Source organism: Rhamphochromis sp. 'chilingali' (assembly GCF_963969265.1).
Source record: "Rhamphochromis sp. 'chilingali' genome assembly, chromosome: 11".
Classification (NCBI taxonomy): Eukaryota; Metazoa; Chordata; class Actinopteri; order Cichliformes; family Cichlidae; genus Rhamphochromis; species Rhamphochromis sp. 'chilingali'.
The window spans coordinates 36333024-36345862 of NC_137938.1; the positions used below are offsets into that span (position 1 = coordinate 36333024).

Genomic DNA, 12839 nt, shown 5'->3' on the forward strand with positions numbered 1-12839 from the left:
CTGCTTCTGGCTCTACCTTTACACATGCATTTCGTGTGGCCCTTCCTCCCACACTGGTGACAGTCACGGTCTTTGTACCAGCAGTCATCATCAGTATGATTCATTTTCCTGCAGCGGTGGCATTTATGACCTTTTTGTGACAGCACCGCATTCAATGCTCAAAACGTTCAATATATGTTGCCCATTGCTCACCAACATCATCAAAGGGGTCAATCTGCCCAATCATTCCAGCCATGATGTATCCGCTGTCCACAGCCAACACTGTCGCTTCTGACTCGTCGGAGAAAAAGCAGCTAGCTGCATCCACAGCTCCGATGCTAATTCACCACGCGATCGTCCATTTTCCGTCCAAACTCAGCCACGCAGTCAAAACATGCTCAGTAGACGGCCAAGTCTTCCAGACGTCACAACTCGTCGCCAATTTATGTTATATTCCCTCTATGGTGTCAATACACTATTAGGGCTTATACAGAGTCAGACTGATACACACGGTAGCTTGTTTACATGTTGACTTCTTATTATTATTATTAACATAACACAGAAGTTACACACACACACACATAACTGGGCGTGGTGCCCCCTACTGGCGATAGCTTGTACAGCACACCATTAATCTTGGTTCATACATAACAATTTTATAACAATTAATTAATTAGGACAATCAGTCAAACATAATTAAAAGAATCACCTGTTAACAAACTTGGTGCGTTTGCTGCACAGTTTGGAAAACGTAAACAGGAAAGAAATACAACAGCACTCTCTGGTTGTCACTGCGACACTCTTACACCTTTATTGTACAATTACAAGAACAAAGGTTATGAGCTGTGTCCACTTCTCCACAGGCAACTAGTGATGGGAATAACAGCGTTCGAAGTAACGGTGTTACTAATGCCGTTACTTTTTTCAGTAAGGAGAATACTGTAGACTCTCGCTCACGCTTGCCTGGGATAAAGTAGATAAGAGGGGACCATCTCTAGTGGAAAGTTACTGAGACACTGTTGTTTAGACTAGAATGAGAGAGCTTCTGTAATAAAACTGTTAGGGGCACACCACCATTTTGAGATCCGCGGCACCGTGTCATGCAGGACGCATCTCCCTTCTAGTAATTGTGTAAGAAAATAAAGTGTGAAATGGTGTACTGAGCAGGTCTTCCATTGGATGCCTTTAAGAAATCAAAAGAACTCAGTGAAGTGTTGATATTTAACAGTAACTAATTACTATCTCTATCGTTACAATGTCGTTACCGTTACCAACAAGAAAATGCGGGGCGGTCACGTTACTATTTTTCAGCAAACAGACGGTTAACCTGAGTAGCGAAAGACCGCGAGGGTTTGAAAACGATGTGCCGGGAGTTTGCTCTTCTCGTCGGATCACATATTTGAAGTTTGAACAGCTACATTCTCGCCTGAAAATATGTTATAGGTTTATTTTGTGACCCAGAAAGAGTAATAAGAGTAATATTAAAACTAAGTAGCTGCAGTAATAGTAGCCATTGTTGGAAACTGGAATTGGCTGGGCCAATCTGGGATATGGTTTTTCATTTTTGTTGTCCGGGTGAAAAATCGGGAGAAATTCGGGAGAATGGTGACTCCGGGAGATTTTCGGAGGGGCACTGAAATTCGGGATTCCCCCAGAAAAATCGGGAGTGTTGGCATGTATGAGTGGAAGTCACTGAGTGACTGCTGTTCACTGGAGGAAATTTCTTCAACGCTGTTCTACACAATGTGGGTGCATATATTGTATAGGGCTATCTACTGCTACACATATCATGTACAGAATTATGCTGTGATATCTACACCAACATTTTCGCAACAGGTCCATTAAGGTCCTGTAAGTTGTGAGGTGTGGTTTCCATGAATTGGAATTATTTGGCCCGTAAATCCCACAGATGCTCGACTGGTTTGAGATCTGGAGAATTTGGAGGCCAAGCCAACATCTCAAAGTCATTTTTGTGTGGCAAACCATCCCTCAACCATTTCTGCTTTGTGGCAGGGTGCTTTATTCTGCTAAAAGTGGCCACAACCACCAGGGAGCACCGTTTCTATGAAAGAGTGTACATGGTCTGGGGCTTAGGTAAGTGGTCTGTGTCAAAGTATCATCAACATGGATGGCAAGGCCCAAAACATAACACTACACCCACAGCATTGCTTTCTTCCCATAGTGCATCCTGGTCCTACATGTTCCCCAGGTAAGCACACGCACCTGGCCATCCATGTGATGTAAAAGAAAATGTGAAGATTATCTGGTTCCACCTGATTAGTACTCTAAGCGACCGGCGTGAGTAATGGCCTTTTGTCAAACTCACTCAAATCCTATTTTTGCAGCTAAACACAAATTCAAATCCATTCTTGAGTTTTCCTCCATACTTAGAAACAATAACACCATGCAACAGCTAAAGATGGCATCAATTTTGTGCTACATGTTCCAATTTTAAATCATTTTTAATAAAAAACCTCACAATATATGACACATATTTGTGACCTTCACGAATAATTAATATAAAACACTACCCACAAAAAACCTCACTGTAGCGATAAAGAAGAACACCAACAATGATGGAAAACTGACTGTGTCAGAATCAATTAATGCAAAACGTCAGAAACACAAGACACAGCAGGAATGCACTCTTCAAGCAGTGCGGTGGCAGATTCCTTTTCTCATGTATTAATCACATATTTTCACTTTAGTACAGCAAGACCACTCCTGTCACCAGTTTGTATGCATGTGGAATGTGATCACAAGTAGGGCCCAAGTTTTATTGCACCTTCACAGCAGACTCATTTTCCTCTTGAGGGCTCTGGACATCCTGTTGCAGATGAGGTGACGGTTGGTTGGAGCTTTTCTTAGACTGAACAGTTAAGGATCTGCTAATAATTGATCTGCTGTGGAATGTTCTTTGTTTAAGAGTGTCTGCGTCTGCGTATATAGGATGTAAGGGCAACAATTCAGAGATGGTCCTAGTGTTTCAGTGGGATGCTCTCTCCACACTGCAATGTGTTTATTAAACCCACTTCAAATCAAGCTCACTGAGTGTGTTGCAGGTTATTGTTAGATTTTCCACAACAGCAGCACATCAAGAATACTGATACTAAGAAAACTTTGTTCAACTCAGTGACGTTAAAGGACAGAGGCCACACATTTAGGCTATAAGCTGTGCAGTGACTTTCTCCAGCAGTTCATGTATGTTTCCATGAGTCTTTTAATGAGTTTGAACTTAGAACACAGCATGTAGCTTATAATAAAAAGCTTCTAAACGAAACTAAACTAAACTCAGACTGGTTGCTTGCTGTGCAGTTAGAAAAACAGAAACCAGGAACTAAATGCAGACCTGTTACCAGGAGTGGCTCCTTGCATTTGGAAGAAATGAGAATGTGTTTTGGTCTCGATCTGATTCACAATTACAGGCAAACAATCTGAATTTAAAAGAAGAAGAAGAAAAAAAGATAACAGCTGAACTTTTCATGTTTTATTGAACACACCAAGAACTCATTTACAACACAGGCTGGGAACAGTAAAAACTGGAGTTTCTTAAAATTTCAAACCTCATTTAAAAGTAACAACCTCCACCTGACATTCCCTGTTTAAACACTTCTGTAAAAAAGAAAGAAAAGAGTTACTAGTTTTTATTTTGACTTAATAAACTTCAGGTTATTGCACAGCATCTGAGCTCAGGACTATGACTTGTAACAATTATTTTTTTCCTTTGTCAATCATTTTTTACATAACAGGTGGTGGGATCTAATTAAACATAAGATATACATCGCTGCGTCAACACACAGTCATAATTCGTATATTATCAGTCAGTTATTAGTAAGAATGTGTGTAAATCGTTGACATTTCAGTTCAGTTCAGTTCATTTTTATTTCAAACATATACATTCACCAACATTTCATAATATCATTCCATGCAGTTGTTTGAAAAGGAGTAGGCAGAAGTATATACTTATTTAGCTCTACCCCCTTAGGTTTACATCTTAATCATTTCCTCATCATCTAAATTTGAACAACAAAAACTTATACAATGGTTTCAACTTAGAACATGACGTCACAAAAAATATTTTCTCATATTCAACCAATACTATGTTTAGATTTACTCATTTGCAAAGGAAAGCAAACATCACTTTGACTGCTTTCTTGGGTTAATTGCGTTTTCTTCATTCTTATACTTATTTAAAATTTCTTTTTTGAGTTTTATTTTAAACTGGTTTATATCACTACTGACCTTTATTTCTTCTTCTAACTCGTTCCAGAATTTAACTCCCGCTATAGAAATAGACATTCTTTCCAAAGTTGTTCTTACTCTTTGTAATTTTAAATTCCACTTCCCTCTAAAATTATATCTCCCTTCTCTCTCTAAGAACCATTTACTTATTTCGATTGGGAGCATCCCTTTCCTTGCCTTATATATTATTTGCACTGTTTTGAACTTGACCAGATCCTGGAATTTTATAGCTTGCGTCCTAATAAAGAGTGCATTTGTGTGAGCCCTATACCCCTCCTGATTTATCAATCTAATAACCCTTTACTGCATTATGATTATAGTCTGAATATTACTTCTATATGTATTTCCTCAAACCTCTACACAATAACTCATGTACGCTAATAGTAAAGCACTATATAACATATACAATGTTTTCCTATCCAGAAATTGTTTTGCTTTCCCCAAGACAGCAATGCCCCGTGCTAACTCTCCCCTCAGTGATGTGTGATTTCCAACAGACCTTATGATCAATGATCACACCAAGAAATTTTATAGTATTAACTCTTTCTAGATATATATTATCAACACAAATTTCAATGTTAATGTTTTTTCTTATAATTTCCAAATAAAATAAATTTTGTTTTATTTAATGTTAATGACAATTTGTTTCTATCAAACCACTTCTTTAATATCTTTAACTCCTGTGCGATCACATCCAAAACCTGTTGCAATTTCACACCTGAACAAAGTATATTGGTATCATCTGCAAAAATTACTTTAGTATAAAACTTTAGTATCTTTGATACATTACAAATATCATTTATATACATAATAAACATTTTCGGACCCAATACTGATCCTTGAGGTACTCCACATTCAATATCCATCAATTTTCCATGCACAGAGTGAAGATGTTTATGCCACAGGCTGTGCAGCGTCTTCCTCCAGCAGAGGTTTGTAGAGCTCTGGGTCGTCAGTGCTCTAAAAGAGAAAAATAATATTTGTAAAGTGCATGAAGTGTCGACTCCCTCCAGTCACAAACAACCATGACTGCGCACACTTTGATGACAATTTCATGCAGGGATACAAAAAGGAATCAACATTTAAGGTGACGTTAAAAATAAAGTGCAATTACAATTTATTTTATTGTTATTAAAACAAACTGTGGTAAGCTGTTGTTGTCCACACTAACAGAAAGTTGGGCACAGCTGTTCAAACTTCCTCTGGTCTATTTTTTTATTAGTCCCAACAGCTCTTCTTCCTCATGGCTCTCTCTCTCTCTCTGCAGCAGTTCCACCATGAAGCTCTGATTCACACAGTCTCTCCCTAAAATCTGCAGCCTGAACTCTGGACTTGCTGTCCTGGGCCGGTCCACGTGGGAGCCCGTTTCTACAAAGAGTTTGAAGTTCCACAAATATTCTGGACTGACTGAGCTTCATGTCTTAAAGTCATGATGGGCTGTTGTTTTGTTTTATGTTGTCATTCTGCTCTCTGTCTGTACATCAGATATAAACTTTAACTGACTCACTCAAACTGGTAGAGAGCATGAGAACACTGCACAGACTCACTGTTACCTGGTTTCACTGATATTCAGACAAAACAAACAGAATTCCTGCAAGAACACTTCATGTGTTCAGCCAACATCTTCTACTATTTAACATGTTTATCAGAATGTGTTTGAACCTTTTTGTTGTCCATTATCTACCTTGTTTTGTCCTTTTTCTTTGTTACTCAGAGCCTTGATTCCCAGGACAGCAGAGCTTATCACAACACAGAGCTCCAGAACAGACAAGGTGATCATCACAGCACTGATGCTTCTCAGGAGCATCTGATGGGATACAAACAACAGTGCTTCATCTAAAGTCTCAAAATGATATATACTGCAGTATATAAGATAGTATCATATAGTGTATATGTGCTATTTTTCTTTCTGCTCTCCCTAACTTACCACCAGCACTGCTTGGCCCTCCAAGCATTTCTCCTGAAGGAGTTTTTCCTCCAAAGATGGAGACCTTATTGTTTCCCTGCCATACCCGTAACCATTGTAGCCATTGTAACCATTGTAGCCATTGTAACCATTGTAACCATTGTAGCCATTGTAGCCATTGTAGCCATTGTAGCCATTGTAGTATTCATAACAGTTCCACCAAGAACGAATGTTTCCTAAATTAATGCTGTACAGTGCAATGGCTGTAATGGCAAAAGCAACTCCAGCCAGATTCAGAATCACAGTAAGGATGACCTGAAAAACAAAAATGACCAGTTAATGTACAAGAAAATATCCAAACCATAAATTACACTTAGTGCATTCTTAGACTAAAGTATCATAGCCTCTGTGAGTACGCATGTTTTCATAGTCATGCCTGGATTCTTCATTAATCTAAACGTTGGTTTCTGTCTAGTTGCTGCTTTACGATATGATGGTTGTTATTTTCATGTTAAGTTTGGGTTTCTGTTTTTAGTTTGTTAATGTTATTCCTCACTTCAGATTAATGAAGTATCTGATTCTGTCTGTGAATGGAATTTTGTATTTTTAGTTTTGTGGGGGTGGGGGTTAACTTTGGCTAACTTTAATCTTAGCCAAACCGATCTATTCAGGAACAAACAAAACACTGAAAAAATTCAGTTCAGTTCAATTCAATTCAATTTTATTTATATAGCGCCAAATCACAACAAAAGTCGCCTCAAGGCGCAAAAAACAAACAATAATATTTTTAAGTTATCTAAATGATTTGTATATCATGTTTAGCGAAAGACCATGGGTGGGTTTAAAATGATGTGCCAGGAGTTCGCTGTTCTCGCCGGCTAACCCTAACCCCCGGCTAGCTGTCAAGCTGGTGGTAATATATGTCTTAAAAGTTTAAAACTAAGTGCTATGAATCCTGGGATAGGTTGGGCCACGAAGGATACACCCGACCCATCCTTCAAATCTGGGGAAAAGGAGGACGCATTTGGAGGAGTCTTTGAATTTGGACAGTTTTTGTTGCATCGCTGTAACGTAATCGGCCTACAAATGCAGCCTCTGAAGGATGTGGCCCCTAAATTTGGACACAGCTACTTCTTCTTGTTCTTCTTCTTTGGCATTTAATGGCAGCTGGCATCCTTGTACATACAGTGCTGCCATCTTCTGTTCCAGTCCATTATTACACTCTTAAATCCTACTACTTATTCCTACGTCTTTCAGGATCTTACAAAGTTTCAAACGACGTGCCCACTATTAAATTAGTTGACGTAATCATGACAACTCGACTAATCATGGCAGCCCTAATCTGGATAAATGTTTTTGTCATGTAATTGGATTGCACTTTTTAAGGCCTCTACCCTAAGACCTGGTGTCATGGTCCTGGTTCGGTGACCCAGTGTTTTGAGTTTTGTATCATTATTGAATTTTGATTTTGTCATAGTTTATCTTTTCTAGTCTTTTGGTTCCTGTGTTCTATGGTCTGCTGTATTCCCTAGTCAAGTCCGCATCTGTTATGTTTCCTATTTTACTTTGGAAGTCTGTGTCCAATGTCAGTGTATTTAGTTTCACTTCCCCTGTTCTGTCTTTAGGTTCATGTGTGTCAGCTGTGCTCCCATGTGTGGCCACTTCCCTTGATCATCCCTTATGTGTATTTAGTCTCTGGCTGTATCCCAATTCAGGGTCTGCAGCCTTAAAGGCCGCATTTTAAGGCCAATTACAGCAAAGGCTGTCCCAATTCGAAGGCTGCTTGAAATGCGGCCCTCAAATGCGTCCTTCATTTCACTGAATTTTAAGGATGTGGCGGTGTAGACTTCGTGGCCCAACATATCCCAGAATGCTTAGCGCGTCGGTGGGTGTGGATAATTTTGCCGGAAAAAAAAACGGCGGAAAAGGGGCGGCCGAAGAGTAAACTTTTAAAAGTAAGTACTGCATATTATGTTACTTATTTATGTGCGAATGTTTAATAACGAAGAACATTAAAACATTACTGCTGGCCACATGTCGGCAAAGTTATGTGACATTAGTGATGTCACATGACATCAAAAAGTCCTTTAGAGATCATATGAAAATGTTTTACAGCTGAAATACTCACCAAACATGGACTTGGATACTTCTCAGACAAAACGCACACAATGCCGAACATGATGAACTAGACAAAAGACAAAATAAATAAATACATAAATAAAAAGTTCATGTCCATCTTAAGAACAGGAGAGAAGTTTCTTCAGTTCCGGAACTGAAGAAACTTCTCGGATGAGAGGTGAAACGTCTTCAAGCAACCTAAAGAAGTCCAGATGCTTTTCTTTCCAAGTTGTAAATAAAACCTTTCATCATGAGAGAACAATTGTATAGTTTGTTTGTGTAAACTGCTATTTTGAACTATAGCTAATTTTTTAATGTAACCTAGCAAAACTATGAATCGGTGTTTGTAAATGTGCACTGGTGTCATCACATGTAGATATTACTTGGACATAACTTGGCATTTAACCTTTCTGTCACATATTTAACACTGTGGAAAGATATGTTTGAACCCCAAAATGATCTTCTCTTAAAGCTTTCCAAGTCTATTCAATGCCTAAAAGTAACCAATGAGTGAGCAAATAAAGAGGTTCAAAAATCATCCTAGCTGGAACTTGAAGATCAATCTAAGAGTTTCGATCATCCACAAACAGAGTACTGACACTTTTTTTTTTGTCTTCAGATTTTTTTTTTAATATATACATATACCCATGATTATTTCCTTACCAATGCACCCAACCAAAATGGAAAGCCTAAGTAGTTTAAGTAAAAGGAGGTCCAAGTGCTATAGAGTATAGATCCCAATCCAATGTTGAGAAGCCCGATCATTATCTGCAGAGTCTGCGAAAAATGAAGTACAGTATGAACAGTGAACATTGTGCAGTTTAAGAAAAAACTACAAATTAAAAAATAGGCATAATATAAAATGTGATGTGTAGATGGTTGTAGCTCACCCCCAGCACTGTCTGAGAAGCTCTGTTGAGACTTCTCAGGTGCTGAGACACAGTGCAGCACACTGGACTGTAGCAAAGGTTCTTGAAGATCTGGCACAGAGGAGGCCAAGGACTTTGGGGGTCAGTGGTCAGAGTGAGTACAGTGACCCCATCAGCCTTGGACACAATCACTGACATCCTGTCTTGAGATCCTGGAGACTGAGAGACAAGAAAAAACTGAAATAAGAATCAGATTAAAGTCTTAGTGGAAAAACAATTTGACCCAAACACCTCACTTCCCTTCACTTTCCACCAAAGGAGCTTTAAACAGAATTTTAAAAGTAATCTTTTAATTAATTAAACCGACTTGATGCTGGGAGGCTGTCACATCACTGGACGCTCTCAAGTTGGCTTTAACAGGTGACACTGGTTCTTCATATGGATAACACTGTGCTGATACTAGTTTACAAGAATGTTTTACATATATAGGCAACCTCCAGGTGCTGAAAATGGAATCCCGCAGTGATGTGCCCAGTCACTTTACTGTGTCGGCTACAACAGCAGGTCACGTGTCATAAACTTCTATGTTAAAATTTTCACTTCACAGCAGAAAAAAGTTTGTCGTGTGCTACAAAAATGGGTTTGGTCTCTATAGATAATTTCTGGCATAATAATGACAATCAGATTCATAGTAAAAGTGTGATGGTCCGTAGTCGGGTGACTTGGTTTTTGTTTATTCAATGTTCTCAGTTTATGTGGGATTTTCATGATTAGTTTTGTTTGTTTTTTTTGTATTTATTTTTCCTTATTTATTCTTTAGCACCGCTGTGATTTTCCAGCCTTTAGGTTTTGTCTCTGTGCCTCCCTTGTGTTCCTTGTGTTGTGTCTTGTGGTCCTGGTTCGATGTTCATTTTATTTCCTGTTTTACTTTGACAGTCCCATGTCCAATGTTAGTGTGTCTAGAGGGGTGTCCAAATTCATGGGCTGCATCCTCCTGAGGACCCGTCCTTCGCGGTCTTCGTGGGCCGGGTCCTCAGAAAGTCGGGTAGGCCGGAAGTAAACGGCTGTGAAATTGGACCGTCTAGCCTTCAGATTTACGTCACCGCTGTCTCGGTGGAGTTTAATAAACTCGGCCGTCTGCTTCTTGCTATCTAAAATATAACAGGACACTGGTGTAAATTCCCGACCATCTCACACTTCTGTTTATCAGTTTTCTGTTTGACGTTTAGTCAGCTGTGTGAAAACCAAGGAGGAGGGGGATTAATAAAGTTTTATTTTATCTAATCTAATAACCTTAATCTCAGCCAAACCGATTTACTCACGAACAAATAAAACACTGAAAAAAGCCAAAAAATTACATTTTTAGGTTGTCTAAGTGACTTATATATTATGTTTAACCTGAGTAGCGAAAGACTGCGGTGATGTGAAAATGATGTGCCGGGAGTTGTGCCGTTCTCGGCGGCTCTAGTGACCCTCGAGCTCCCGACTAGCTATCGAGCTGGTGGGTAACAGATGTCTCCGAAAACGTCGAAGCACTTGTGCAAATATGTGATGTCTTGATAAATCGAGCAGATATTTGAAGTTCACACAGCTACATCCTCGCCTGAAAATATGTTAAACGTTTACTCTTTCTGGGTCACAAAATAATAAGAGTAATATTAAAACTTAGTAGTGGCCATTCTTGAAAACTGCAATTGGCTAGTTTTGTTTCCCCTTGTCTTGTTATGTCTAATTAATCCCAGATGTGCTTCCTTCTGGTTCCCCATTCCCTCATTATTCCCTTGTATATTTAAACCCTGTGTTTTCCTTTGCCTTTTGTCCTGTTGTACCTCCTTGTGTGTGCAAGTCTCTCCGTGTTTCCGGTTTCAGTCCTATGTTTCTAGTTTCCTGGAGATTTAATTTTAGTTTCCAGTGTTCTGTTCTTATTTATTCTCAAGGTTTTTTGGTTTGTTTTTCTGCGAGTTTATTTTTATGAAGGAGTTTCCCCACCAATAAACCTGCCGACCTAAGTTACTTTTTCGTGTTTGAGTCATGAGTTTGAGTCCACTTCCTGCCTCTGCCTCACATAAAGTTGTCATGATTATTTATTTAATCATTCATTTTTGCTGAATTGTTTCTCCTTGCTCCTTCAGTTTTTAAATTAAAATCTCTTTCTCTCTCTCTCTCTCTCTCAATAATTTTCACCACATTTATATCAGCAAAGCTAGATAATAGAAACTTTCTATTTAATGTAACACATTTTAAAAACTCCAGTGAAGTCAGCACCATCCCCCAGCTTTATTTACTGCACGCTCTTGTTCAGGAACAAGGAAGTAATGTTAAAATTGGCCAGTTGCCTCTTTTGTGTTGTTTTACATCCATAACCTGGAACACCTGTACCAATGGATAAATACATGTACTATATTTTATATTAATGATTAGACTAATATTAACTTTAGAAGTTGTATTTTTGTTACCCAGAAATCATAAAATTAGTTTCAACCTGTGTCTTTTCTGATGTTGTTTAAACTTACAACATGGAGATCGATGAAAAACGATTAGCTTAATCAACAATTTTTTACATAAAGACACAACTCTTAATTAGTCTGAATTACAAGCTGAATATTACCGCGGAAGCACCCGCTGCTAGTCAGACCGTACACGTGTTCTTGGGCAGTTGAAAAATAATCCACAAAGTCCGCTAGTTGAAAACAAGCATGCAAACATTTATTTCCAAAGTCTGGAATTCACCGTAATCACCCTGAATGTCCCTGTACACTCCCAAACACGGTGAGAAAACTGACTCCGAAGCAGTTTAACCCTCCATTACTACACTCCACAATGCCGTCGCCCTGTGCGCAATTAACATGTATTAACAGAACCATATGTAAAAAATTAAATAAGGCAAGAAAACACTACTTAACGGTAAATATTACACTAAACCGAATTGTAAAGTAAAAACTGAAAATCAGCATTATCTTACACTTTATCCTCATCCAAAATAATTCAAGTCAAAATATTACCAAATACACATTCTGCGAAATGCGAGTAAAGTAAGACAAAATTTGGACTTTTATCTTTTACTGAATCAAACATGACTACAAGACTTACCTGTTAGTGAAGAACAAAAACTTAAACAACTGCCTATGAAAAATAAACGAGTCTGATCGAGTAAGCGGTACACTGGAAAGAGGAAACCAGGAACTGGGCAACACCGCTACCAATAGCACCTCCTCTTTATGCTCTCCGTATATTTAAAAAAAAAAAAAAAAAGATGTATAAGATTAAACCTGCAGAAAAGGTAGCGGTGACATCGGAGGAGCCACAAGTTTACGTCAGTTCATTTCAAGAATCAAATATGTTCAGCAAACATGCCAAACTTAAACTTCAGACATTCACCAAATAACAAACTTGACTAGTTTAAAACTGTAATTTTATGGTAAAGATTTAATAACAATTAATTAATTAGGGCAATCAGTCAAACATGACTAAAAGAATCACCTGTTAACAAACTTGGTGTGTTTGCTGCACAGTTTGGAAAAAAAATAAACCAGGAAAGAAATAAGACTGCGCTCTATGGTTGTCACAGCAACACTCTTACTGTACCTTTATTGTACAATTATAAGTAAAAGCTTATGAGCCGTGTCCACTTCTCCACAGACAACACAAACAAATCTTTTGATGTTGATTTGATTTACGTTCATACACAAACACAATCTGACTCAAATAATGAAACATTTGTATTT

General features: G+C 38.4%; 1 protein-coding gene across 3 annotated transcripts; it reads right to left on the bottom strand.

The window, feature by feature from the left end:
* Positions 1 to 3842: 3842 nt before the first annotated feature.
* Positions 3843 to 12302, bottom strand: LOC308406366 (uncharacterized protein). 3 transcript variants are annotated; one of them, XM_080897339.1, is made up of 8 exons: positions 12205 to 12302; positions 9482 to 10265; positions 9136 to 9333; positions 8909 to 9022; positions 8256 to 8312; positions 6149 to 6442; positions 5906 to 6028; positions 3843 to 5181 (listed from the first exon to the last, which is right to left on the bottom strand). In XM_080897339.1, exons 3-8 carry the CDS (start codon positions 9310 to 9312, stop codon positions 5116 to 5118), a joined length of 831 nt encoding a protein of 276 aa, XP_080753465.1. In that variant the 5' UTR covers positions 9313 to 9333; positions 9482 to 10265; positions 12205 to 12302; the 3' UTR covers positions 3843 to 5115. The 3 variants fall into 3 exon arrangements, with proteins under 3 accessions (XP_080753465.1, XP_080753464.1, XP_080753466.1); XM_080897338.1 differs by lacking the exon at positions 9482 to 10265 and having other exon boundaries at positions 12205 to 12288; XM_080897340.1 differs by lacking the exon at positions 9482 to 10265 and having other exon boundaries at positions 9136 to 9351; positions 12205 to 12222.
* Between the last annotated feature and the right edge of the window lie 537 nt (positions 12303 to 12839).

Coding starts and splice junctions, on each gene's coding strand:
- LOC308406366 (XM_080897339.1), bottom strand. CDS start 9,312: ATGTCAGTGATTGTGTCCAAGGCTGATGGGGTCACTGTACTCACTCTG. Junction 6,029..6,148: donor AGGGCCAAGCAGTGCTGGTG/GTAAGTTAGGGA, acceptor GTATCCCATCAG/ATGCTCCTGAGAAGCATCAG. Junction 5,182..5,905: donor AAGAAAAAGGACAAAACAAG/GTAGATAATGGA, acceptor TTTCTCTTTTAG/AGCACTGACGACCCAGAGCT.